General features: G+C 44.5%; 1 protein-coding gene and 1 long non-coding RNA gene across 7 annotated transcripts in view; one reads left to right on the plus strand and one right to left on the minus strand.

Annotated features, from left to right (window-relative positions):
- Nucleotides 1-6202: 6202 nt before the first annotated feature.
- Nucleotides 6203-7318, minus strand: LOC144616711 (uncharacterized). Its single transcript, XR_013556323.2, has 2 exons — nucleotides 7032-7318; nucleotides 6203-6642 (listed from the first exon to the last, which is right to left on the minus strand). It is a non-coding gene; the product is annotated as an uncharacterized LOC144616711 (long non-coding RNA).
- PARP16 (poly(ADP-ribose) polymerase family member 16) overlaps nucleotides 7096-22560 on the plus strand; it is a 28314-nt gene continuing 12849 nt past the window's right edge. The window contains exons 1-4 of one of the 6 annotated variants that reach the window (XM_078448739.1): nucleotides 7096-7192; nucleotides 7946-8247; nucleotides 18992-19129; nucleotides 21419-21625. In XM_078448739.1, the coding sequence (XP_078304865.1) occupies nucleotides 8074-8247; nucleotides 18992-19129; nucleotides 21419-21625 (519 nt within the window). In that variant the 5' untranslated portion in view covers nucleotides 7096-7192; nucleotides 7946-8073. Of the gene's footprint in view, nucleotides 7193-7370; nucleotides 8248-18991; nucleotides 19130-21418; nucleotides 21626-22560 lie in introns of those variants that run through there. The other 5 variants (XM_078448738.2, XM_060618261.2, XM_060618262.3 and 2 more) reach the window with 5 other exon arrangements.

Here is a 22560-nt window from a genome sequence, read left to right on the forward strand (position 1 = left end):
TTACAAGAAATACTAAAGGAAGTTCATCAGGCTGAAAGTAAGTGACCTCAGATAGTAATGGGAGTCCACACAAGAAGCCAAAAAACACTCGTAATTATAAAAGACAGAATACATGCAGTTTTGTTGTCCTTCTTTCCCTTAACTAATTTAAAAGGCAATTATGTAAAACAATATGTATATGATGTATTGTTGGGCCTATAAAATGGAAATGTAACATATTTGCCAATAAGAGCACATAGAGTTTGTGAGGGAGCAAAGCTGTATTGGACTAAAGAAATGTCTCCATACCACCCAAAGCAATCTACATATTCAATGCAATCCCCATCAAAGTAACACCAGCATTCTTCACAGAGCTAGAACAAATAATCCTAAAATTTGTATGGACCCAGAACAGACCCCAAATAGCCAAAGCAATCTTGAAAAAGAAAACCAAAGCAGGAGGCATCACAATCCCAGACTTCAAGCTATACTACACAGCTGTAATCATCAAGACAGTATGGTACTGGCACAAGAAGACACTCAGATCAATGGAAAAGAATACAGAACCCAGAAATGGACCCACAAACGTATGGCCAACTAACCTTTGACAAAGCAGGAAAGAATATCCAATGGAATAAAGACAGTCTCTTCAGCAAGTGGTGCTGGGAAAACTGGACAGCGACATGCAGAAGAATGAACCTGGACCACTTTCTTACACCGTACACAAAAATAAACTCAAAATGGATGAAAGACCTAAATGTAAAACAGGAAGCCATCAATATCCTCGAGGAGAAAGCAGGCAAAAACATCTTTGATCTTGCCCGCAGCAACTTCTTACTCAACACGTCTCTGGAGGTAAGGGAAACAAAAGCAAAAATGAACTACTGGGACCTCATCAAAATAAAAAGCTTCTGCACAGCAAAGGAAACAATCAGCAAAACTAAAAGGCAACCGACAGAATGGGAGAAGATATTTGCAAACGACATATCAGATAAAGGGTTAGTATCCAAAATCTATAAAGAACTTCTCAAACTCAACACCCAAAAAACAAATAATCCAGTGAAGAAATGGGCAAAAGACATGAATAGACACTTCTCCAAGGAAGACATCCAGATGGCCAACCGGCACATGAAAAAATGCTCAACATCACTCATCATCAGGGAAATACAAATCAAAAACACAATGAGATACTACCTTACACCTGTCAGAATGGCTCACATTAACAACTCAGGCAACAACAGATGTTGGCGAGGATGCAGAGAAAAAGGATCTCTTTTGTATTGTTGGTGGGAATGCAAGCTGGTGCAGTCACTCTGGAAAACAGTATGGAGGTTCCTCAAAAAACTAAACATAGAACTACCCTATGACCCAGCAATTGCACTACTAGGCATTTATCCACAGGATACAGGTGTGCTGTTTCAAAGAGACACATGCACCCCCATGTTTATAGCAGCACTATCAACAATAGCCAAAGTATGGAAAGAGCCCAAATGTCCATCGATGGATGAATGGATAAAGAAAATGTGGTATATATATACAATGGAGTATTACTCGGCAATCAAAAAGAATGAAACCTTGCCATTTGCAACTACACGGGTGGAACTAGAGGGTATTGTGCTAAGTGAAATTAGTCAGTCAGAGAAAGACAAAAATCATATGACTTCACTCATATGAGGACTTTAAGAGACAAAACAGATGAACCTAAGGGAAGGGAAACAAAAATAATATAAAAACAGGGAGGGGGACAAAACAGAAGAGACTCATAAATATGGAGAACAAACTGAGGGTTGCTGGAGGGGTTGAGGGAGGGGGGATGGGCTAAATGGGTAAGGGGCATTAAGGAATCTACTCCTGAAATCATTGTTTCACTATATGCTAACTAATTTGGATGTAAATTTTAAAAAATAAAAAATAAAATTAAAAAAAGAAGAAGAAATGTCTCCAGATGGTGACTCAAATCCAGAAGAATATATAAATACAACCAGAAATGATAAATAAGAGTGTTAATATAACAAAAGTGATAAATATATACTTACTCTCTTTTCTTCTCTCATCCTCTTTAAAAAGACATAAAATTATATAGAGTAAAAATAACAATATTTTGTTTGGCTTGTAATATTTATAGATGTGGCCTAACAATAAGACTACAAAAAAGGGTAAGGAAAGAGAGCTATAAGAGTAACATTTCTATATATTGCAGAAATTAAGTTAGTAAAAATATGAAGTTGATTCTGATAAGTTAAGGTGTGTATGGTAAGCTCTAGAGAAATCACTAGGCAAATTACTTTAAAAAATCATTAAAAAAATCACTAGAGGATTTAAAATGCTAAATCATAAAATATTCATTTAATGCAAAACAAGTCAGTAAAAGTATGAATAGAGGAACATAAAAGATCCGAGACATATAGAAAACAAAAAGTATAATATATGTTTAAGTATATCAATGAAAACATTAAATGTGAACCAAAAGGCAGAGATTGTCAGACTTGATTTAGAACAAACAAACAAAGAAACAAACAAGATCCATCTATATGCTGTCTACAGGAGACACACTAGATTCAAAGATACAAGTAGATTGGATATTAAAGGCTGGAAAAAGATTAATCATTCAAACAGCAAACAAAAGAAAGCTGGAATGCTTATCCTAATATCAGACAAAATAGAGTTTAAAACAAAAAATGTTACTAGAGATAAAGAGAGACATTTTATAATTTTAAAGAGGCTGATCCATCAGGAAGATATAACAATTATGAACATATAGTACCCACCAATAAGAGAGCAGCAAAATACATGTAGCAAAATTTAACAAAAATTAATGGACAATTCCACAATAATAGAGACTTAAATATTCCACTTTCAACATTAGATAGGACAACTAGATACACAATAAGAAAATACAAGATTTGAAAATATTGTAAACCACTGAGACCTCATAGACATCTATGGAACACTTGACCCAACAACAGCAGAATATACATTTTTTTTCTCAGGTGCTCATGGAACATTCTCCAGGATAGGCATATGGTAGGCCATAAGACAAAGCTCAATAACTTAAAAGGATAGAAGTAATGCAAAATACGTTCTCTGACCACAATGAAATGAAATGTGGTTCTCTGACCACAAAGAAAGAAATTTGAGAAACTCAAAAACAGTCAGAAATTAAATGACACACTCCTATATAACCAATGTGTTGAAAAAGAAATCAAAAGAGAAATTATAAAACACTTGAGATTAATGAAAATGAAGACACAACATATAAAAACTCATGGGATGCAGCTGTAGTGCTGTGCTTAGAGGAAATTTTATAAATTCATAACTTACAAATTTTCTCAAAGAGTGCTTAGAGGAAAATTTATAGGTGTAAATGCTTACATTAAGAAAGAAGAAAGTTCTCAAAACAATAAACTAAACTTTCACCTTAACACATTCAAAAAAGAAGAGCAAACTAAACCGAAACAAGCAGAGTGAAGGAAATAAAAAAGATTGGAGCAGAACTTAATGAAATACAGACTATTAAATAATAGAGCAAACAATGAAACCAAAAGCTGGTTGGCTGATAACACCAACAAAAGTAACACACCTTAGTGCTTCTGGGTGGCTCAGTTGGTTAAGCATCTGACTCTTGATTTTGGTTCAGGTCATGATCTCACAGTTTGTGGTTTGTGAGTTCAAGCCTCATATCAGGCCCTGTGCTGATGGTGCAGAGCCTGCTTGGGATTCTGTCTCTCCTTCTCTCAGTCCCTCCCCTGGTTGTGCACACATGCACATTCTCTCTCTCTCTCTCTCTCTCTCTCTCTCTCTCAACATAAATAAATAAACATTGAAAAAAAATTTTAAGAGTAGGTCAAATGAGAGACACTATGATTTTGTAGACAGACGCTAAAAAAGATTTAAAACAATTTTTTTAATGAAAAAAAAATCAGGGGCACCTGGCTGGCTCAGTTGGTGGAGTATGTGACTCTTGATCTTGGGGTCATAAGTTTGAGCCCCATGTTGGGTGTAGTGATTACTTTAAAAAAATCTTTAAAAAAATCTAAAATCAGAAATGAATGAAAGGACATTACTACTTACCTTGCAGAAAGAAAAACAATTATAGAGGAATACTATGAGCAATTGTATTCCAATAAGAAAACTTAGGTGAAATAGATAAATTCTTAAAGACTATCAAAACTGATACAAGAATAACAGATGTTTTGAATAGGCTGATCACAAGTGAAGAGATTGAATTAGTAAAAACAAAACAAAACAAGGACACCTGGGTGGGTTAATCAGTTAAGTGTCTGACTCTTGGTTTCATCTCAGGTCATGATCTCACAGTTTGTGGGTTCCAGCCCCGTGTCAGGATTCTCTCTATGACTCTCTCTCTCTCTCTCTCTCTCTCTCTCTCTCTCTCTCTCTCTCAGTAAATAAATAAACGTTCAAAAACAAAACAAAACAAAAAAACTACCTACAAAAAAAAGCCCAGGCTCATCTGGCTTTACTGCTGAATTCTACCAAACATTTATTAATTAACAAGAATTAATACCAATTCTTCACCATCTTCCAAAAAATAGAATAGGAGTGACTACTTCCCAACACATTCTATGAGGCCAGATTTATCTTGATATCAAAACAGAGACATCACAAGAAAACTACAGACCAATATTTTTATGAATATGGATGCAAGAGTCCTCAATAAAATACTAGCAAACCAAATCCAGCAACATATCAAAAGAATCATATACCATAAGTATGTGGGATTTAACCCCACAAATGCAAGGTTGGTTCAACCATCTGAAAATCACTGTAATACACTGTATCAATAGAATAAAAAACAAACATCACATGATCATCCCAGTAGAGGTGGAAAAAGTACCTGACAAAATTCAGCACTCTTACAGTGAGAAAAACACTCAACAACCTAGGAGTAGAACTTCCTCAACCTGGCAAAGGACAGGTCTGAAAAACTCACAGCTAACATCATACTAAAAAAAAAAACATGTATGCTTTTCTGGTAAGATCAAGAACAAGACAAGATATATGCTGTCACTACTTCCATTCAACACTATACTGGAAGTTCTAGTCAGGGCAAGATAAATAAATAAAAAGTATCTGCATTGGAAAGAAAGAAGGAAAATTATCTCTATTCACAGATGACATGATCTTATATATAGATAACTTTAAAATGTACAAAAAAAACCTGTTAGAACTGGTGAACACATTCACTAAATTTGGAGGACACAGGATTGATATACAAAAAGCAATTATATTTCTATACACTGGTAACGAACAATCTAAAAATGAAATCAAGAGGGGCGCCTGGCTGGCTCAGTTGGTAGAGCATGCTACTCTTAATCTTAGGCTGATGAGTTTAAGTCCCATGTTGGGCATGGAGTCTACTTAAAAAAAAAATGAAATTAAGAAATGATTCCATTCACAATGGCGTGAAAAAGAATTAAATATGTAGGAATAAATTTAATTAAATTAAAGACTTCTAAGTTTTTAAAAATATTTTATTTATTTTGAGAGCAAGAGAGACAGAGCACAAGCAGGGTAGGGGTAGAGAGAGAGGGACACACAGAATCTGAAGTAGGTTCCAGGCTCTGAGCTGTCGGCACAGAGCCAGATGCAGGGCTGGAGCCCATGAAATATGAGATCATGACCTGAGCTGAAGTTGGACGCTTAACCGACTGAGCCACCCAGGCACCCCAAGAAGCACAAGACTTCTATTCACAAAACTACAAAACATTGCTGAAAAAAATTTTTTTAAAGATCTAGATAAATGGAAAAACACCCCTAAGTACATAGGGTTTCCTTTGAATGTGATGAAAATGTTTTAAATTGATTGCAGTGATGGTTATACATATCTGTGACTATATTAAAAACTATTGAGTTTTACACTTTAAATGGGTGAATTGTGTGGGCTGTAGATTATATTTCAGTAAAGCTTTTTTTTAAAAAAATATGAAAAGGAAATAAACAGGGGTGCCTGGCTGGGTCAGTTGGAAGAACATGGGACTCTTGATCTTAGAGTCCTGAGTTTGAGCCCCATATTGGGGTAGAGATCACTAAAAATAAATCAACTTTAAAAAAAAAGGAAGCAAACACAATGGCATGGAACTAGATAGATCAACTTGCTCTGTAGAATGCCCAGACCCTGAGAATTGCATCTTCAGAGGGTTTCCTTAACCCTGTTGCGATGTTGGTGTTTTACTATGATTTTCATTTCATGTGAGAAAACATATCCAGAAAGCACATTTCATGTTTTTATTCAACAAACAATCCTTGAGGCCAAGGAGTTGGCCTTGTCTAAGGGGTCACAGTGAAGAAGAGGCGGAATGAAGGAGGGTTCCCAGGTCTCCTGCCCCACTGCTGCCAGCTCTGCCTTTCTGGGCCTGAGCTTCAGCAGCCATGTTAATTCCTGGGTCCCATAAGGTCCTGGGGGTACTAGGGGTCTTGTCTGAGGACATAAGGGTCTAAAACACTTTTCCATGTGTCTGGACCATTCCGGTCTTCGCAGCAACCAGAGGTTTGATATGGACTCCTGGGAGCAGCCAGCGCTCATTGCCTGACCTGGGAAGCCATGTGGTGTCTGGGAGTCCGGTATTGTTCTTCCTCCCGAAGTCATAGATACAGTGCAAAGTCATGGACCACCTCTTCCCTGAACCCAGAGTCCTGCTCATCCTGGACAGGGAAGGAGGGGAAGCGCTTCTCTCAGAGGATGCTGGCGTATGGGAGTTGGGGGCATGGTACCGAGACCGGCTTCGTGGTCTAGGAATTAGCAATTACTTGTGCTTAGATTTCCATGTGACCATGAGGCCAAACTGGGGTTTTCTCTATTGGGGTTGTGAATTGGGAATCTAGTCCCTTCCCTCCTGCAGTTAGGTCAATTTCCCCTCTGGCTTTCCCCATTACTTTCTTTGCCAGGCTGTCTTTCTGACAAGACCCCAAAGGAAAATCTTGCCACACCTTATGGGAGAGGCCAGAGACAAGCAATGCAGTGAATTCTGGAGGTTGAAAAGCCGAGGAAAGGTCTTTTGGTTTTCAGACTTGGATGTGAATTCCAGATTCACCCCCATCTGGCTGTGGGTAAGCAGTGCAGCACTTTAAGACGTAGTAGCTCTGGGTGTTAAATGGCGCTGCCAGTTTTGGAGGGAAACGATTCAGGAGGCCTAGGTCGTTAGCAATTCCCCAGGCGAGACAAACAGGCTCAGTCCACGAAGCTTGAACAAAGGTAAATCCAAGGGCGGGTCAAAGGGCGCCCGGGCTAGTCCCCAGCAAGGGCTTCTGTGAGGATAGCACGCAGGGGCGTAGGCGACTCCACCGGGGCCGCACACCTTGCGTCTGGGGACCCTTCGGGTCCCGCGGGGCGACACACCCGGCACCCGCGAGGAGGAGGGCGCGGGAAGGGGCGGGCCTTCGGCTGGGCTGGGAGGAGCGCGGAGCAGCGTGGGGAGCGTGGCAGCTAGGGGTTGTAGGCCAGGGCGCGCAGCCGGGCGTCCGCCCCGGAGTCCATCCCGCAGGCAGGGCACCACGAGCGGACGTGCACGGCAGGCGGAACGCAGGCGGCGCCGGGGGCAGCCGGGCGAGCGCCGGAGCTTCGGAGGCGCAGTACTGGAGGCGGAACAGGAAGGCACGGGCGGCACCGCAGCTTCGCCCGGAGCGGAGGGGGGAGGGGGGGGTCTTCCTCGGCTTCCCCCTGGGGTGTCCTCCCTCCCCCCGCCCCAGGCTCCTGCAGAGGACACGTGTCAGCACGTTCCCGCCGTTGTCGTCTCATCCCATGTCATAGCCCCTCCCCCAGGCCTGGGACACCCCCCTACCGGGCCCCATTATCCCCAGGCCCAACCCCCTAGGCTGACCTGCGGGCCCAGCCGGGTGCCTCTACTCGACTGGTGGGTCTCCTCGGGCAGCGAGCATACCGGCCCGGCCCCCCGCCGAAGACACTCGTCAGCACGTTCTTACCCCGGTCGCTCTTCCCTCGGCCTAGCTCCACCCCGGGCCTGGGAACCCTGGTCTCCTCTGGCCCATTGTCCCTGGGCCCAGCTCCGCGCTGACCGCAGGCTTGGCCCTAGCCCGTGACCCGCGCGTCTCCCCCGGCAACGCGCCGCCACCCGGATGCAGCCAGCAGGCTGGGCGGCCGTCAGGGAGGCGGTGGGCCGCGACATGCTGGCCGCTGACCTCCGTTGCAGCCTCTTCGCCTCGGCGCTGCAGAGCTACAAGCGCGACTCAGTGCTGCGGCCCTTCCCTACGTCCTATGCCCGCCACGACTGCAAGGACTTTGAGGCCCTGGTGAGTGTGCTTCCCTCCACCCCTTCCCGTGCTGTCCTCTGCATCCCAGGCCACGTGGCCTGGGGACCCGTATTAGTAAACATACCAGCCCCCAGACTTAACGTTCCTAGCCAGGCCTTAGGGAAGGTTTCCATGAACTCAGAATACTCACCCATACCCTAATATCGACACACTTGGTGTCTGCCGCGTTCATGACAAGTGACTCCCAGGAGTGAAGTGAAGAATTCAGTAGTTGCATAGGCCTCCACAAAATTTCCTAGCATGGCCAACAGTAGGGTGTTGATCTGAATCAGATGGTTCTGCTAAATCAGAACTTACCCATCCCTTTGCCAATAATAAGATACCAAAAATCACTAAAGATACCCAGACTTCAAATGAGGTTATATATGGGCAGTACTTTTATAAACTGTAACATACAGTACACATGTAAGCTGTTATTCTCCTATGAATCATAAGGCACTTAATTTCTTACAGAGTTCACCTAAAGGTCAGCATTCCAGATATCAATTGTCTTTGTAATTCAAATATTTGGAATTACCTAGAAAAATGTAATTTACCAAAATTGATTCTATAAGAAAGAGAAAATCAAAATAACCTATAATCATTAAAGACATTGAATTAGTAAAGATTTTCCCTTAAAGAAAACTCCAGGCCTAGCTGGTTTCCTTGGTGCATTCCAGCAAGCAATGAGGGACTAAGTGTTTCCAGTTTAACTTTGTGTAAAATTCTTCCAGAGTATTGAAAAAGAAGCTAGTATAACCTTGATTTAAATCTGATAAATACAAGAAAAGAAAATTATAGGCCAATGTCACTCAGGAGTATAAATGTAGAAATCCTCTATAAAGTATTATGATCCTGAATCTAGCAGTGTATAAAAAGAATTCTTCATTAACAGAGTGGATTTCTCCCAGAAATCAAAATTAGTTAAACATTAAAAAGAAATCATTGGGGGTGCCTCAGTGGCTCAGTTGGTTAAGCATCCGACTTCTGCTTAGGTCATGATCTCACGGTTTGTCAGCTTGAGCCCTGCATCAGGCTCTCTGCTGTCAGTGAGCCAACTTCAGATCCTCTGTCCCCCTTGCCCCCTGCCCCCTGCCCCTCTCCCACTCTCCCACACTCAAAAATAAACAAACTTTTAAAAAGTCAATGAATGTTATGAACTATGTTAAAGATTAAGGGAGATGTTTAGAATCAACAGATGTTTAGAATTTTCTCTGATGAGGTGGTCAGTGTTGGGTTCCCTCTTTGCTATCACTCCCAGGAGGTCTAGGGACAAAGACCCAGCCTCTTGTCCATTGCAGCCCAGGCTGGGGATGTGTTAAGGACACCACAGTGCACAGGTATTTCAGAGTACAGGGAGCAGGAGTTTGGAGAAAGATAAGCCAACTGACTTCCCCCATGGTTTATTCTGAAAATTCAGATGTTCAATTTTGTGAGTTTCTGATACCAGAGCCTTGGGGATGAAACTTCCTTCGCTTTTGTCAGTAGATGATATGCCTTCTGTGGGCCAGGTGCTAAGGATGCAGAATTAAAGACTCAAGGAGAGGTTAACAAGGTGTTCAGCTGTACTGTGGGTAAGCTCTATATATATAATATGGGAGTCCAGAGCCAGAATCCCAGTCCTTGATAGTGGACTGGAGTCAGGCAGCATTAAGTAGAGGCAGTGGCTGATGGCATGATGAGTCCCTAGGGACATGGAGGAATCGAAGGAGCAGAGAAGAGGAAAGGGGTATTCTAGAAGGAGTATCAGGATGGGCAGAAAGCCAGGTGCTCATCGAGAAGGACAAGTCTGTACTTTAGTGTGGTTCTCGTGGGGGAACACGAAGAGATGAGGTAGACTGGAGTAAAGAGGACTGAGCATGTCTTACCAAGATGTGTTGATTTTATTCTTGGACAGGGGAGGGTATTGGTGAGATCCAGGATGCATTTCTGAAAGACCCCTGGGGTGGCAGGGTGAGAGGAGGATCTGTTCAGGATGGGTAGACAGAGGAGGAGAGATTGGGGTCAGAGGAACCAAACTCACTAGAGATGGTACCCCACAATGCACCTTGTTAATTTTTACCAAGAAACATCCAAGTGGACTAGAACGTTCAGTGTGCTCTTTTCCTGTCTTCTTGGCAAAAAGAATAAGGTTTGTTTGATGAATATGGGATGAATGCAAAGGGAGCTTTGTAATTGTTTGGATTTCTTCACACTCTATAAAAATTTGTTTAAAGAGTATTCATTTATTGGGGCGCCTGGGTGGCGCAGTCGGTTAAGCGTCCGACTTCAGCCAGGTCACGATCTTGCGGTCCGTGAGTTCGAGCCCCGCGTCGGGCTCTGGGCTGATGGCTCGGAGCCTGGAGCCTGTTTCCGATTCTGTGTCTCCCTCTCTCTCTGCCCCTCCCCCGTTCATGCTCTGTCTCTCTCTGTCCCAAAAATAAATAAAAAACGTTGAAAAAAAAAATTTAAAAAAAAAAAAAAAAAAAAAGAGTATTCATTTATTTATGTTTTTTTAAAGTTTTTTTTCATGTTTATTTATTTTTGAGAGAGTGAAAGCGAGAGACAGAGTGCAAGCAGGGGAGGGGCAGAGAAAGAGGGAGACACAGAATCCGAAGCAGGCTCCAGGCTCTGAGCTGTCAGCACAGAGCCCCATGCGCAGCTTGAACTTGTGGATGTGAGATCATGACCTGAGCCGAAGTTGGACTCTTAACCAAGTGAGCTACCCAGGTACCCCTACTTATGTGATTTCTACACCCACTGTGGGATTCAAACTCATGGCCCTGAGATCAAGAGTTGTACTCTTTGAGCCAGCCAGGGGCCCATAAAATTTAATTTTGCAAATAGTGGTTGGATATATTTTTGTTATAAAAAATACAAACGAGGGGCGCCTGGGTGGCTCAGTCGGTTGGGCGGCCGACTTCAGCTCAGGTCATGATCTCGCGGTCCGTGAGTTCGAGCCCCGCGTCGTGCTCTGTGCTGACAGCTCAGAGCCTGGAGCATGTTTCAGATTCTATGTCTCCCTCTCTCTGACCCTCCCCTGTTCATGCTCTGTCTCTCCCTGTCTCAAAAATAATAAAACATTAAAAAAAAAATTAAAAAAAAAATACAAACGATACCAATAAAGGAAAAGTGCCCCTGATAGAGCCCACCCGATTTCACATCCCTCCCCATAGGTATCTGTGCTCTCAGTTTAAGGCACTTCCTTCCTTCCTCTCGTACCTGTAAGTCCCTTGGGAGAGCATTGGCAATTCAGGTAGCCCCAAATAGCCACTCCTTTATAGTGACAGACTGTCCAGCCATGGGGCGCACTGTGCCACCTCTAGACAGTGCACCCTTTCTCTTGAGGGCCACTGGAGAAACATGGACAGATTCTTACCACCTTGTTCTGTCGCCATATTCCTTATATGGGCACCATTGTTAGGGAAACTAGCCCAGGCTGAACAGCTTCTTGGCTGTCTGTAGGCATGGTTTTAATGAGCAGTTTCTCAGGAGAAAGCCACTCACCAGGCAGGGCCTGGCATGTCGATGGCTGGGGGCATGCACACATTCTTAAATAAGTATACTTTAGGTTTCGTTTTGCCACGTGTTACATGAATTACAGGAAAGATGCAGAGAACTTGGCATCTGGACCTGTGTCTGATCCAAAGATTAGCTTTTTAAAATTATTAAGTAAACTCTACCCCCCCCCCCCCCCCACACGGGGCTGGAACTCACGATCCCGAGACCAAGAGCCACAGGCTCCACCGACCTACTGAGCCAGCCAGGCACCCCTCAAAGGTTAGTTTTTAAAGAAAATGGAATCAGGTCCAGAGTTGTCCTTCTGGATTATATTGTGGTTAGCTGAAGAAGGAAGGTAGGGAGCTGTTAAAAAGTCTCTTATTGTTAGCTGAAGCACTTGGGAACATTTTCATTTCATTTCATTTTCATTGTATCATTTTTCAGCCACTTTTAATTCATTTTCTCAGCACTATGAGGTGTCATTACACACCTATCACACATGTGTTGCAGTTTCCAAAATTTAGGACTCTGGCTGAATTACTCTATTGGCTGTTGCTTTCCTGGGAACATCCCTTGCTGAACCAAGCTTTGGCTTTAGGAATGGCTCTGGCCTTATTTCATCACAGCACCCAAATTGTCTCTTACCTCTCATGCCTTATTTGGAGGACATTTCTATTCTTTTTTTTTTTTTTTAATGTTTATTTATTTTTGAGAGAGAGAGAGAGAGAGATACACACACACACACACACACACACACAAGAATCCAAAGCAGGCTCCAGGCCCTGAGCTGTCAGTACAGAGCCTGACACAGGGCTTGAACCCACAAACCTGGGCTTGAACCCACAGTCTGTGAGATCATGCCCTTCAGCCACCCAGGTGCTCCAGGACATTTCTATTCTGAGTCAGCTCTTTGATTTTGCACTGGGAGTTCTTTGTATTCCCAGGGCCTGGCCTGAGAGCTGCTTATCAGATATTTGAGGAATCAAATTAGGTATGTGCTGATTGCCTCCAGCTGAGGGTTTCTGACTTTGTTCCTTGGGAAAAGGGTTGGCTAAGCTCTTATCAGGTCAGAGCATTTCTAAGATTCTTGGGATGTCCTGTAGCCTTGACCATTGGCTCCCAAACTTCAGGTTGAGCTATCCTGGGCACAGTTCATGTTCCTGAGTCACTTGACACAGAATCTTGTCATTGGTGTCACAACTGGTTTTTGTTTTGTTTTTCCCCCGGTAAATATCATGTCCTGGTTCACCATTAGCCTGAAGACCCTTTCTGAGGGTAGAAGGTCAGGAGGAATGGCTCCTTTGTATCAATTCCAGACCCTTGCCACCCATTGTGTGCCTGAGGACCAGCAGCATCGGCATCACTTGGAAGCTAGTTAGAAGTGCAGAATGTTGGGCCCCACCCCAGACCTACCCAATCAATACCTACATTTTAACAAGATTCTTGGTTCATTCCCTTTTAGCACCTCCACCCACATCTAGTAATTATGACCTCTGGCATCTTCCTAGACAAGGATCTTTTTTTTTTTTTTTTCCAGATGTTTTTCTTTCCTGCTGTCAGCCCTTCTGCTTAATAACTAAACCTGAGTATCCCCACCTTTTCCTAGTGATAAGAATCACCTACGGCAGCTTCTGTAAACACATTCTGAGGCCTCCTCATCAGGAGATTATGATCTGGTTGCAGAGTGCCCACTGGGCTGCCCTGTCACTTCCTCACTCAAAGCAAAGACATGAGTTGTCTCTTTCCAGGGTCATTGGCCCTCCCTTTCCTCCACTCGTCTCCTCCTGGTTCCCTGCCCTTGTCCTCTCTGTTACCCAAACCACCTGTTTCCTGAGACACTTCCTTTCTCAAACCCCTGCCACCCCCCAGCACGGCCCACTGTTCAAGCCCTGCCCAGGCTCCTCAGCCCCTGCTCCAACTAAATACTTCTTTATTTCTCACAGCAGAGGCTGCAGAAGTGTGGTCTGTGGGATGACAGGCTTTATTTGTTCTTCTGACCTTTTAGAAATTGGGAAATTAAAAAAAAAAAAAAAAAAGAACAAGCAGGAGTTTGGTGATTTCTTTTTAAAAGAAAAACATCTGAGGCTCCATAGCCTGGATAGAAGTCACCCTTCGGCAGAACCCGGCTGCAGCTGGGTGTTGGTGGCTGGGCCCCTTGTTAAGCCAGGGGGTTCCAGTTCAACACTGTCCTCACCTCGCTTTCCTAGACTCCCCCCATACTCATTTGCATCACCCCTCTGGCCCTGGGTGCTTTTAAGTCTGGGACTACCTTTTGCCTGTCTACCATGCTTTGTACCACTGGGAGTGCCCTCTGCTCTGTCTCTCGGAATCCTCCCCACCACTCCCATCCCAGCCACTCCGTAAACCCTCCCCTCTGCCTTCTCCCCTAAACCCCCAGAAATGCCTTCCTTCCTCCTGAACTCTCATTCTCCTCAGTCAAGTTTTTGGTAAGTGCCTTCTGCTGTCAAGCACTGTGGTTTGTCACTCTTGTCTGCATGGAGGGTTTTCCACCTCCTGACCCTGCTCCGTTCTACAAGTTACATACACCTTTCTCCGTCCCTGTGACAGGGCTTAGGCTCAGCCAGTAGCTCTCTTGGTTGTATTAGCTTCCCAAGCAGCCTCTTAAAGTTCTGCTGGAATTGCTCCTTTGGGCTAAAATAGTCCGTTATAAATTTCTCCATTGAAGGGCGCCTGGCCGGCCCAGTCAGTGGAGCATGTGACTCTTGATCTCAGTGTTGTGGGTTTGAGCCCCATGCTGGGTATAGAGATTACTTAAAATCTTTAAAATACATACATACATACATTTATTTCTCCATTGATTTGGTAGGAGAGACTCCCAGAGAACAGGCTCTGGAGTCAGCCTGCCTGGCTTCATGTCTCTGCCCTGCCGTTGAATGAATAGCTGTGCAGCCCTGAGCATGGTGCTTACGTTGTCCAAACCTGTTTCCTCCCTCCTTTAAAACAGGCTGTCGTGATATAAAGAATTGGGGCACCTGGGTGGCTCAGTTGAGTGTCCAACCTCGGCTCGGGTCATGATCTCGCAGTTGGCGAGTTCAAGCCCTGCATCGGGCTCTCTGCTGTGAGCATGGAGCCTGCTTCGGATCCTCTGTCTCCCTCTCTTTCTCTGCCTCCCCCGCTCACTTTCTCTGTCTCTCTCAAAATAAATAAACTTAAAAAAAAAAAAAAAAGCAGGCTGTTGTGAGGATAAAATGAGATGATGCATGCACAGCATCTAGCCCAGTGCCTGGTTCATGATAAGACCTTAATACATAGCAGCAGTTACTCTCTTGTTCTGAACTTCATGCCAGCTTCTAGGCCAGTTGCAGGGGGTCCAGCAGGATACATAAGATGTGGCTGGCCCTCGGGAAGTGTTTGTCCCAACCAGATTTGAGGTGGCCCCAGAGAATCAAGTACCAGCATGGGATTCTGCATGGAGCGGTGGGGAGCACAGAAGTCATGGGTGGTCAGGGACAGGGGAGGTGACTTTGAGCTGGCCTTGAAGATGTGAAATGTCACACTAGGTAGCTGCAGAAGCATAGAGGAAAGACATAGGGCAGTTGATGAACAGCATGGGGGCAGCAGGTGTGAAGTTTGTGGCGAGAGGTGTTAGGCAGAGAGGCCAGCCAGACCAGATGCAGAAGGGTCTTGTTAAGGGAAGTGTAAGGATAAGCCACCTAGTTACATTTGAATTTCAGATAAGTAACAGATAATTTTGAAAGTGCAATTATGCCTTCAGTATTGTACAGGTTATACTTATACTAAAAAAATTGATTTTGTTGTTTATCTGAAATTCACGTTTAACTGAACAGACTGTATTTTATCGGGCAACTCTACTTATATGGCTCATTCCTCAAAGGCCCTGGTAAAATGCAGACAGGTTTTGGTCATAAGAGGAAGACTCCTGTTAACTTGTTGGAGCAGGTTTATTTTTCAGAGTAGCTTGAAAAGTGAAATGGGACATACGGGAGGTCGTTTGAGGGATTAAAGAGTGGACAAAGTGGGCAGGACACACAGGGGCCCTATCTGGGCAGGTAGCACTGAGAGGGCGTGGGTTCTGGAAGAGATCTTGCTCCAGGGGGAGGCCAAGGTCCAGCTCAGAGCCAGGAGGGATGTCTCCCACTTTCCCAGACTGAACCCATAAAAGGGGCCTGGCTTAGCTAACTGTTCTTTTGCTGCTCCCTGTGTTCTGGACTATTGGCAAGGGCTGTGGCTCACAGGTGGGATTTGAGAACAGGAGTGATGGGGACAGTAATCGTGGGAAGGAGGGCTGAGCTCTGGCTCTGGGATAACAAGTGTGGATCAGGAGTAGAAAAGAAGGTCAGAGGAGGCCACAGGCTGCTGAGGGGTGTCCTCTGGATTGTGCAGGTAGCAGGCTGTGGGGATGGCCCCCAGAGGGTACTGTCAGTGGCTCTCTATTGCCTATAGAACAAAGCCCTGAATCCGCAAGGTGGGTCAAGGCCTTCATAGACTGATGTTACCTTCTCACTCCTGTTCCTTCTGGAGACCCCTCCCCCATACTCTAGCCTCCAGCCACATGGAACTCCCTGCAGCTAACGAGGACAACAGTTGTGGCACTCCTACTAACACAAGAGCACTTAATACCCTCCTACTGCTCTAACACCGTGTTTGTTTAACCTGATTAACCTTCACAGGGATCTCGTGAAGAGGCTACTAATACTATCCAAATTGTATGTTTGAGGAAACTGAGACACAGGATTCAAGGTCTGACAGTTCACAGGAGAGGTCAAATGACTCACCCAGGTCACACAGCTAGTAGGGGTTTAAGAGCCCAGGTTTAGACCCAGGCTGCCTGGGACAAGAGCCTGCACACTTCACCAAGTCACCATCCATCTCCCTGACTACACACCGTACTTTCCTGCTTCTGCTCCTTTGCATTTGAAGCCCAGGTCACAGGGCATCTCCTCTGTGAAGCTTTCCTGACAACCCCTTATTCCCCCAGCCCTCACTTAGCAAAAGTCCTGCCTGGTCCCCTTAGTAGTTAGTATACATCTTTGTTATGACAATGAATAGATTTCAGTCATAATTCTTTACCTTTCTGACTCCCCCACTGTGGAGCAGCAATACTCATGGAGCATTTACACACCCACACATCCACGGTTTTTAACTGGATCCTCACTGATGCTCCACAAGGCATATAGAGATTGTTGTATTAGAAGTCTGAGGCTAGTGATTGATTCTTTGGAAACAGAGACAGGAATAAAGCAATCCTGAAATGTTTCTGATTTTCTACAACAGAGTTAAGAAACAAAATCCTCAAGGTCAGCAACAGCCAGCTTTCTAGACAAATGGAGAAGAAAAGAAATGGACATGTTTAGATCTACTACTTTCTTTCATCTTCTTGGCAACCTGACATGGAAGCAGCAGGGATTCTGTGTTAGAGGAGTTTGAGGTACAGCCTCAGGTCCTGAGGTCCAGTGCTTTGCCTACAGACCAGGAATTCAAACCCAGATCTGTCTGCTCTTTCCTCTACACCCAGGAAAGAGAATTAGAAAAACACAAGATAGGGGCACCTGGGTGGCTCAGTCGGTTGAGCGTCCAACTTTGGCTCATGTCATGATCTCACAGTTCTGAGTTCAAGCCCCATGTCAGGCTCTGTGCTGACAGCTCAGAGCCTGGAGCCTGCTTCCGATTCTGTGTCTCCCTCTCTCTCTCTGCCCCTCCCCCACTTATGCTCTGTCTCTCTCTCTCTCTTTCTCTGTCAAAAATAAATAAATGTTAAAAAAAAAAAAAAAAAGAACAAGGAAAACACAAGATAGTCCTCAGCCTCCAGGAGTCTTAGCCATACAGGGGAGGGATTATTGGGACTGAGGGGTTTCGGGTTTAGAGGAGAGAAGGGTGCCTGGGTTAGTAGAGGTAGAGGAAGGAGCATCCCAGGGGACTGAATGAGCAAAGCTTGGAGGTGGTACAACCCAAGCTATGTTCACTCAACATTAGTCTGTAGTGTTTTAAATGCCATGCTGGAGAGATTTGGCTCCTAGTGAGCTGTAATTTCTGAGCAAAAGCTATAGAACCTTGTAGCTTTCTGTAAATCCAGGTCCCCTGTCCCTTATAAGAAATCCTGGCATCAGATGTGTTTCTCAATTCAGATTCTGCCCAATTTTACAAAGGTAATAATGTGTTGCACCCACACAACTAAACTTCCTGACTCTGTTCACATGGGGCACCAGCCTAAACAGGATGGTTCTTGGAGACAATGACACTCGCTGCAGGGCAGCATCGGCATTCTGTTCTTGCTTAAGTCCCCATAGCAGCCCACACAGAGGTCCAGGAGCTTGTCTTTACCTCCTTAGAGTGACAGCTGAGGTGTAAGGAGGGGGGTGGGGGAGTGCCTACCTAAATGAAGCTCCATGTTCCACAGGGGCTGAGCTCTCTTGTAAGAACACCGTAGACACAGCTGCCAGAGTCCTCACAAAAAGTCACCACACTCAGGGAAACCCAAAGCCATGGATTGCCCACTCATAGTTTCTTCCAGTCCAGGTCCAGTTTACCATCCTGGGTCATTTTTACCATAAGGAGTGTTGCCTGGTTATGTACGTAGTTGACGTACTACTTCCATCTGGTCTCCGGGAGACAGGTTGACGGGAGGTTAACTGATGCTGAAGGGAAAAGGCCTTGATAGCCCTTTATCCACACTTGTATATACCATGTATTTGGTGACTCCTCCAGCAAGGTGGTATTCCATAATCAGACATTAATATTCCTGCAGCAAAATGTATCACATCAATAGTAATAGGAAGTGGGATAAGTACAGATTAAGGGCACCTGGGTGGCTCAGTAGGTTAAGCGTTCGACTTCGGCTTAGGTCGTGATCTCGCGGTTCATTGGTTCGAGTCCTGCGTCGGGCTCTGTGCTGACAGCTCAGAGCCTGGAGCCTGCTTTGGATTCTGTGTCCTCTCTCTGCCCCTCCATGCTCACGCTCTGTCTCTCTCAAAAATAAATAAACTCTGTCTATTAAAACAAAGATTTTAAAAAAATCTTTAAAAAAAAGATTTTAAAAATAAAGACTAAGTGAACCTCACATCATCTCAGGTCAGGTTTTATAGCAAATGAGTTACAAAACAATGTTTCAGCATTCAGAGCTTTTAGAGTTCGGTATTTGGAAAGGGAATCCACACCTGTACCTTTCTTCTTAAGAAATTCCTTGAAACATGAAAGGAGTGCAATTCTATGCTTTACCACCAGAGGGCCCCTAGTTATCATTTGGTTCCAGATCCTTGCTAATGGAGATTTTTCCTCTTTTCAGCTTGCAGATGCCAGCAAGCTACCCAACCTGAAAGAACTTCTCCAGTCCTCCGGAGACAAAGACAAACGTGCCAGGGATCTGGTGAGCTGGATTTTATCCTCAAAGGTCCTGACAATCCACAGTGCAGGGAAGTCAGAGGTGAGACTTTGGTCTGTAGGACAGCACATTCCTAGAGCTAAAGGGCTCTGGGACCTCCTTGTGTACCAGAATGGCCTGGGAAGCTTGTTGAAAATGCATATTCCTGGACCTTGCCCTGAGAGATGCTGATTCTGTGTCTGGAGTGGTCTCAGGAACTTGCACACTGGCAGTGCAAACCTGTGTTCCCCCTCTTACTGTGAACCTGGTGCAGGTTACTGGGTGCATTTCATTAACTCAGTTTCCTCATCTATAAAATGGGTACAATAATAGTATACTTCCACAGGGAACTAGCTGTGAGAATTGAATGACTTTTCACATTTAGAAGAATGCCTTAAAGCATTCTGCTAAGGGCTCAGTAAATGTTGGGTATCACAGGCACCCCAGGTAAATCCAGTAAGGGTGCACCCTTGACCACACCTTAAAAAACATTGGCCTCATCCAGTTGTTAGGAAACAGAGAGGCAGAACCGGAAGTAATGGAAAACTTTAGGCTCTGGGATCAAATCCCACTTCCATCCATTATTGAGTCTCCTTTTCCCTATTTATAAATTGTGAATATTAATAGCTAACTCAGAGGGGGGCTATGATAGAATGTATGCCACCCCCAGTACAGTTTCTGGCACAGATCAGACATTCTGTAATTCGGTTTCCCTTGCCTGGCCAGGATCTCCCAGGGACAGGCTGGGATGGCAGGAACCTGAGTGTAGGAAGGCAGATCCCTGATCTGGTGCTCTTTTCTCTGAGCAGCAGCAGGGGTTTATCTGTACTGGTCTTTACTTAATTTTATTTTAAGAACATTTAATTTTACAAGCTCCTGCTCAAGACAGAAATCCTCCTTAAGTGGCATAGAATTTGGTATCTTTGATTCTGGTGTCTAGGGACGTCCATCTCTGTTGGTAAATGGTAAATAACACACAGAGCCCCACAATGGGAGTCAGGAGATCCCTATTCAAGTCCAGGCTGGGTTGCTAACTGCTAGATGATCCCTGGGTTTCACTTTTGTCATCTGCTAAATTTAGATTTATTCATTCTTCATGTGGGTATTAAGCACCTGCTAGATGTTGGCTGCTGTAGGTAAAGTAGATAAGGCAGTGTGACTCCTTAACTTTTCATTATGGACCAGTTAAGTTCCATTAAAATATGGAGTGTTGGCGCCATATGGAGTGAGGGTTTTCAGCCTTTTATCATGTCCAAGTAAGGACGTGAGGCTGCCATGTATCATCACTTTATAAAAGGATGTTTTAATATAAAAAAGGAGGATGTTCTCAAAAAAAGGACAATTCTTCCAAAGAAAGGATGGCAGGCAACCTTACAGCAGTATAAATCTATCTGTTACATTGTCCTTATTTTTCTCATTTAAACACAACCCAGAGAAAACTTTGCCACAGATTGGCTTTGGTCTATGACTTACTGTTTAGAAATCACTGAAAAGATGTCATCTCTGCCTTGAAAAGGATTATTGCCTTTTAGGAAGAGCTCATTCTTCTGTATCAATAGGTTTTGTGGCATGACAAATCATTCCAAAAACCTTGATTAAAACAACCTTGATTGTTTCTCATGATTCTGTGAGTGAGTTGGATTGTTCTTCTGGGTGGGGCAGGATGATCTAGTGTCTCAGTCTTCAGCTGGTATGTCTCACATGTCTCCATCTTCCGCTGGGGTGGCTGCTGTGGTTGGGGCCCTCCTCTGCGAGACTGTCACCCTCCTGAAGGCTAGCAGGGCTCATTCACATGGCAGTGAAGCGTTCCCAGCAGCAGATGGTTAAGGGCGAGCCCTTTCAAAGTCTGTTTGCTATATATTTGCCAAGGTCCCATTGGTCAAAGCAAGTCACATGGCCAAGCCCAGATTCAAGGTGGCACAGAGGTGCCACATCTTGTTGGAGTCCGGGAATTCTACCTGCAGACTCACATTACAGAGGTGTGATAGACAAGGATGAGTGGAAAGGTTGTGGCCATTTTTGCAACTGATCACACCTTTCTACCTCCTGAAACTATTGTAAAGACAGAGTGCAGGAAAGGGATGTGACAGTGTTATGAAAACTAGGGGTGGTGTCTAGTTCAAAGGAGCAGTTTGTGCTTCTTGGCCTAGTGTGGGGAAAAACATTATTATAGGAAAGTAATCTTGAACTAGAAGCTCTAAGCTTATTTATAAATTGTTATCTTTATTCTCATGAAACTAGTTCTCGTGAGCAGACCCCATAGGAATTAAGCCCAAAGCTTTAGGAGGCCATTTTGGCAGCACAACTTAACAGCTTCCCCAATAAAATTGCGACTTCCTACATGTTTTCAAGTTCGAAAAGATCCAAAAGCTGACCGGTGCCCCTCACACGCCTGTCCCCGTGCCGGACTTCCTGTTTGAAATTGAGTACTCCAACCCAGCGAACGCCAAATTTTATGAGACCAAAGGAGAACGAGACCTAATCTACGCCTTCCACGGGAGCCGCCTCGAAAACTTCCATTCCATCATCCACAATGGGCTGCATTGCCACCTGAACAAGGTGGGGCCTAAGCCTAATGACATGAGGGTCAGAACCCTGGGGAGTTTCCTGGGGGAGGCTGGGGGGGATAGGTTCACTGAGGCCACACTCAGGTGTGGTCTGCAGACCAGCACCTGGGAGCCTGTGAAAATGCAGAATCTTGAGCCCACCCTAGACCTTCTGAATTAGAACCTGCATTTTAACAAGATCTCTGTGTGATTCTTGTACTGATTACAGTTTAAGAACTATGGATTTAAAGATGGTTCCCAACCTTGGCTGCCCATTTAGAATCACTTGGGAAGCTTTTAAAAATCCCAATGCTTGGCTGTATCCCAGAAGAATTCAATCAGAATCTCTGGTGTGGGGCCCAGATAACAGTATGCTTTAAAAGCCAGGGGATCCCAAGGGGCACCTGTGGCTCAGTCAGTGAAGCATCCAGCTCTTGATTTCAGATCAGGTCATGATCTCACAGCTCATGAGATCAAGCCCTTCATCAGGTTCTGTGCTGACAGCATGGACCCTGCTTGGGATTCTCTTTCCCTCTATGCCCCTCCCTTTCTCGTGCTCTGTCTCTCTCTCAAAATAAATAAATAAACATGAAAAAAATAAATAAAAGCCAGGTAATCCCACTATGTATCCAACCCTCCCTGTTCAGCATGGTCCCTCGTCCAGCTGCACCACATCACCCAAGAGCTTGTCAGACATACGACATCTCAGGTACACCCCAGACCACATGATCAGAGATGACTTTAACAAGCTCACCAGGTGATTTGTCTGAAGTTTGAGAAGCACTTGCCTAGGGGACAGTCCAACAGAATCAGTCCTTAGAAATATTGAGGGATGCTCCAAGGAGAGGTCCTTTCCTCCCTTTTTTTTTGGAGTCAAAACAGTGTCACTCACCCTTCTCTGCTGGCATTTATTTTGGCTCTTAGTGAGGTATAGGAAGACAAGTACAT

The sequence above is a fragment of the Panthera onca genome, chromosome B3, assembly GCF_046562875.1.
Source record: "Panthera onca isolate mPanOnc1 chromosome B3, mPanOnc1 haplotype 2, whole genome shotgun sequence".
Taxonomy (NCBI): Eukaryota; Metazoa; Chordata; class Mammalia; order Carnivora; family Felidae; genus Panthera; species Panthera onca.